Source organism: Athene cunicularia, assembly GCF_003259725.1.
Source record: "Athene cunicularia isolate RWA chromosome 1 unlocalized genomic scaffold, athCun1 chr1_part1, whole genome shotgun sequence".
NCBI classification, from domain to species: Eukaryota; Metazoa; Chordata; class Aves; order Strigiformes; family Strigidae; genus Athene; species Athene cunicularia.
Window position 1 is genome coordinate 9,620,761 of NW_020799091.1, and position 6,000 is coordinate 9,626,760.

Consider the following 6,000-nt stretch of genomic DNA (forward strand, 5'->3'; position numbering starts at 1 on the left):
CTGTGCCACCTGATGTATTTTTATGGGTTTATTTTTCCCTTATGTACATTTCTATTCCTTCAAGATGTGCTCTGAGACATTTCTAATTTCAGCATTCTGCCTCTCATCTAATTCAATTGTAAGTTTTTCTGGGCAAGGACCATATCTGGATTCTGCTTTCAAGTTTCATTACACAGCAGTTCTGCAAAGTGATCTTTTAGAAAAGTATCATGATCAGGGAAGGAACTTAGATTATCCTTGGGGATTTAACATGTGAGAAGAGCATGTCCTGTTCTCCCAAACTTTCAGCAATACTGTACCCACAGGCATTCCTGTTTCCATGGGCTCCACCCCCACTGGAAATGATCAGTGTGATAGCAGATTTTCTTAGGGTTTCCATTAGATTGGAAGAGCTTATTATTTTCTTTATTTCCCTTTATCATTTTCACATTTGCTTGTCTTTCAGGTGTGAACAGAAAAGTTACCTATTCCCTGGCAGACTCAGCAGATGGTTATTTCTCAGTTGACCGGTCGTCAGGAATCATTATTTTGGAGCATCCACTTGATAGAGAGCTTCAGTCTTCCTATAACATCAGTGTAAAGGCCTCAGATCAGAGCATTGTGCTGACCTTGTCCTCATTTGCCACCGTTACCATTACAGTGCTGGACATCAATGACAACCCCCCTGTGTTTGAAAGAAGAGATTATCTTGTCACAGTACCTGAAGACACCTCACCTGGCACTGAGGTCCTTTCTGTTTTTGCTACGAGTCAAGACATTGGTACTAATGCTGAGATTGCCTATCTCATCAGATCGGGGAATGAGAAAGGGAAGTTCAGGATTAACTCAAAAACAGGTTTGTAAAGGGGCTCTTGTAAAGCAAAATGAAAGCATCAGAAAAATGTGAATGCTTTGGGGAGTGCTCTTGGCCCAGAGAATTTCCAAGAACAGAGACTCAGAGCTTGTCGATGTGGAATAAGTTGCCCAGTTAAAACCCAATTTTAGGTTGGAGAATGATGTAAATTAGAGTCACACTCAGCTGCCCCAGGTCAAGTGGAGAATACTTTTCTCCATTAGTATGTCTGTTGAAGTCAATGTAGATGTGACAACCCGTTAGCCAAACTGTGAAACCCTAACAGTTATGAACACTAGCAGTGTTTACCTGCCTACCAGCTGAGTACCGCCTCAACTGTCTGGACCTTAGCAAGAATCTGACAGGGCTATCAGGACCAAATAGCTGGCGGTCCTAAAATGATTGCTGTTTATACAACTGTATGCAAACTTCACTGACTTAGCTTGTTCCTGATTTGTGTTGTCTGACAGTTGACTTCAGCTGTGGTTTTCGTTTGGGTTTTCTTTAGTTATGCATCATAAATTTTAAAAACATACTGCTGCTTCTCTTTAAGAAATACTAAGGAAAGCTACCTTATTTGGTGCAAATGGCTCATTTTCCTTGAAATTCCTTAGTGAGGATGTGTTCTTTATCCTTACTGAGGTTTCAATCCGTCAACAGTAAGCTATGATTCTTCTGTGCTTCCTGTAGTGGATCCCCTTATTCCCATAACATTCAGGCAGACCAGTACTAATCTGCCACAAGAGCTTCAGAGCAAAACAATCTCGATTTTGAAAGCTGAAGGTAACACTTGTTTGAATGCAGCTGTAATAACCAGCAACCTGGAAAATTTCAAAATGATGCGTTGTGTCATTTATATTGCTGTGTGCAAAAATCTCTCTCCACTCTGCGGAGGCTACTGCCTTATGTGTAAGGGACTTAACATAATTGTATGTTGCCTGTTATCTTCATAATGTTGATTAGCGCTAACAAAATTTAAACATAAATATGCCTAGACAGTGATACTTCACATCTGACAATGAAGCCAAGGAGATAAATCAATAAAAACCCGTAATGAAGCTTAATCACACAGGGGAAAAAAAAACAAAACAAAAACAAAAAAAAAACTATTTATTATTCATTAATGTATGACAGCTCCATTATTATCGGTTTAGAGGCAGGAGCTCAGTTTCCAGACAGCCGGGTGCTGATATAGCATGCCTGATCAGGGTTTGAAAAATAATGCCCTTCACACCATTTATCAGTGGGAACTCTCTGCTAGCCACTTGGAAGCTTCTCTTCAGGGCTCCTGCTTCCAGCAAGTCATGCTGAAAGGTAGGATTCATTTGGAGAGAGCCCAGACAAGATTAAGAAGAATGATCCAAGGTCTGTAAAATGTGGCTTACCAGGAAAGACTGAAGGAATTGAGACTATTTAAGCTAGAAAACAGAAGGCATTCTGTTAGTATTCAGGCCTGTAAAAACTACCTACAAAGAGGAGGGGAATAAACTGTTCTCACTGCCCACTCATTAGAAAAGAAGTTTCAAATGGTCTTAAACTGCATTTGGGTTATTTTGGCTAAATGATAGGAAGAAGTTCCTAGCTCTAATGATTATTAAGTACTGGAATATGTTTTCTAAGAAGGGTAGGAAACTGATGTTGGAGGTTTGTAAGAACATTAGAGATGAGTACATTCAAGAATGATTAGGTTTAGCTGACCTGTGTTGGGCAGCAGTTGGACTAAATGACCTGTAAGCCCCATACATCCCTGCTCCCAAAGGGTCTGTATTGGAAAGGGTTTGTCTTGCCAAGGTTAAGGATTTGCATTTAAGTCTTTCCTGCCATACTCAGTATTACTTCCATTACTTCCTTCAAGGCATCGCTTGTAATCTGTGCACAACTTACTCCCCACTTCAGGTTAAGGTTATAGGTACATGGGAAACAAGTGGAGGGCTTGCATAAAAATAATTTCTATCCTAGAGGGGGTCTGGGTGAACAGAGTGAGTCAAGTTACAGTGAATCTTAGTTTTGCTTGTGTGGTGAGGGAACCCAAAATTTATGAACCTAGTTGAGTGGGAAGTCCCTGCTTAATCACATAAATGATAGACAATGGATTTCTCAAAGGTATTCATACCCCATTCATTTGTATTTAATTCATGAGAAGTTAATTATGTGGGAGTGAATTTCTGTTGACTTGTTAGGGCTGATTTCCAAAACCAGCATCCAGTTCTCCCACAGGCTCTGTGCATGAGCCCAGGCAAATGGGTGGATATGGCCCCCGTTTCTCTGTCTTCAATATTCATATAATAAAAGCTATTTTCATGAGAAACCATTCATTGCTTCGTGCCTTGTGAAGGTCCTTTCTGCAGAGGCAACCCAAGTGCAGTTGGCATCATTCTTTAATCAAACGACAGCAGTACAAACCTGACCAAATATTTTTATTGGATTGGGCAGTTAGAGTTAGAACAACATATTTTGTATGTGTGCCATGGTGATAAATAGCATGCTGTACTGTTTACTACAGTCAAATCCCTTAGTCCATAGCATTATTTGTATTGTGCTGGCTGTTGACATTCCCTCCCTTGCTTCAAAGGAGTGATTTCCATTTTTGAAGCTTTGGATTATGAATCGTGTAAGGATTTCTACTTAGTAGTGGAAGCAAAAGATGGAGGTACTCCAGCCCTGAGCGCCGTTACAACTGTGAATGTAAACGTGACAGATGTTAATGACAATGCACCAAAATTCAGCCAGGTGGTCTACAGCGCGGTCATCAGCGAGGATGCTGCCATCGGGGATTCAGTGATCATGGTGAGTGAGGCTGTGGGCAGCATTTACTCAGGACACCGCTCTCTGCCACATGACCTTTAATAAAATAACGCTGCACTTCTTAATAATGATAAGTACTGCATCTTGAGTCACCCAGACTGCTCTCTGGCCAACACTCTGCATCTGCTACTGCTCTCCAGGCTGCTGCCAGTTTCGCCCCAAAAGAAAGTAGTAGTAGTGGTAGTACAGACTGTTTCTTTTTAACCCAAATATACTGTCAAAGAGCAGCGGCTTGTTTAACGCATTGCATTTCATGAGTCAGCTGGAAACAAGTGGGTTTTATTGGAAGGGCAGAATTCAACTTTTCACTGAAATACATAGTGTTTATGTAGTCTGGCATGCAGAGTGCCATACCCAAACCTCACTGTACTCTCATCTTGGAACTTGTGGATCCACAAAGAAAGTGTTATGTGGAATATAAGGATTAAAATATTGTGTATGTTTTAAGACTAGAATTTTTAAAACATCCAAGGGGAGCCTCCTGTCAAAAACTGATTGATTTGATGCTTGCCTTGGTGCTGTAGAGGAGTGCAGTTCAGATATAATTAGTTTGATGGAATTCGAAGTATTTGGGGATGTTGAGCAGGCAATTAATGTATTGATTAAGATGGCTTAATATTTATTTTGCTTAATATTTATTTTGCTAATTTTCACACTTCTCTCAAAAAAGTTGATAGCAGAAGACCTGGACAGTCCTTCCAATGGCCAGATTCATTTTTCCATTGTGAATGGGGATCAAGACAATGAATTTTCAGTTGATCCTGTTTTGGGACTCGTGAAGGTTAAAAAGAAATTGGATAGAGAAAGGGTAAGACATTTGGGACTTCTTAACTTACGACTTACAGATGTGTATTGATCTCAACACTGCTGCTAGCTTGTTTTGAAGAATCTTCTTTTATACTGTTCTACAATCAGCCTGAGATGTTCCAACAGGTCTTTCTAATGTTGTTCCACTTCTTCCCACCCCAACGCTATCTCCAATCCCATGTACAAGCCAACTGCTCTGCTAGCATTCCCATCCTGCACCAACACAGCAGCTGAGACCAGATCGGGGAAGAAACCAACCCTGGATTTCTCTTGCGGTGCCACCAGCCCCTGTTGCTGTGTTAACGATCCTCTTCTCTCCTTTGCGTGCAAGCACACACGTGCAGCGGTGTGTGCAAGCGAGCGATTACAACATACTCCAGATTGTGGCACCAAGCACCGAGCTGAGACCTCCAGCCATTAATTAGCGCTCTGCAAAACATGTCACTGGGGAGGTGATGTTACGAAGTGGCCAGGCTGTACCAAAAGTGAGAGTGCTTCATTAAACAGATTCTGCTGCTTTGTTTGCTCGCTAGATTATTCATTCAGGGTGATTTATCACCATTTTGCCATAGCTAGCAATTAGCAGCTTTTGAAAAAAAAAAAAACAAAAAACAAACAAATACAGTGCTACTAGCAGGGCAGGAGAGCGCTACATGTCTTCAGAAATCTTGCAACACATAATGAAATCCATGCCTCCTGCCTCCGAGCAGTGCATCCAGGAAATTGGGGAAGCTGATTGCTATCCTCAGAATACGGGCTCAGCTGGAAAAACTCTCTCCTGGAAGCAGAGCTACTGCTTAAAACAGTGGCAAATGTCCTTTCTGTATTATCAAAAAGGCAGGATTAAATTGTCAGTATTTGGTGGCAGAATGACTTTACTGCTGACAGTCGAGGACAGGGAAGTAACAGTGACTGTGAATGTTACAAATCTACTATAATATATTTCTCTCAAATGGCACAGGCTTAATTTCTTAATACGATTTTAGTTAGTTTCTGACGTGCACTCATGTACATCTGCATTCAGACACACACATTCACCCTCAGTGGTGTGTGCACGTTTAATGCGTTTTCCAAAGTTTCCCTTGGTGAAAATAAGCTATGATATTGTCTTTTTCTTTGCCACCTTGGCAGTTTCCTAGGCACAGGTGTTTCTGACCCCTTCAGGGAAAATGATACATGATGCCCCATCTGCTGTAGACCCCCAAAGACTGTGCTGACTCCCAGGTTTCAGTGGTTTAAGGAAACCTGTTTCCACAGCTGTAATCACACAGAAACCATGGCTTTTGCCATCTACCTTTCTGGGATACACTGAAATGAAAGCAAACACACACAAAATTTGGGAAAGTTCCCACAAAGCTGTCAGTCTTGTCTTTAGCTAGCAGTGGAGATTACAGCTCAAAAGCTTCAGTTTCCTGAATTTCCACAGTGGAGGATTCTTCCTTCCTCGCGTGTCACTATGCCCCCACCAAATCACAGTCTTCTCCCTACAACCCTCTAAAAAAACTGTTTCATTTTTCTTTAGGTTGGTCCCACATCCCAAAAGCCCCCCCCCCCCC

General features: G+C 41.5%; 1 protein-coding gene across 12 annotated transcripts in view; it reads left to right on the forward strand.

Moving 5' to 3' along the window:
* FAT3 (FAT atypical cadherin 3) overlaps positions 1 to 6,000 on the forward strand; it is a 409,192-nt gene that overhangs the window by 357,442 nt on the left and 45,750 nt on the right. For 11 of the 12 annotated variants that reach the window (XM_026843787.1, XM_026842179.1, XM_026845464.1 and 8 more), the window contains 3 exons: positions 446 to 835; positions 3,405 to 3,619; positions 4,308 to 4,445. In XM_026843787.1, the coding sequence (XP_026699588.1) occupies positions 446 to 835; positions 3,405 to 3,619; positions 4,308 to 4,445 (743 nt within the window). The remainder of the gene's footprint in view (positions 1 to 445; positions 836 to 3,404; positions 3,620 to 4,307; positions 4,446 to 6,000) is intronic. The other variant, XM_026844600.1, reaches the window with a different exon arrangement.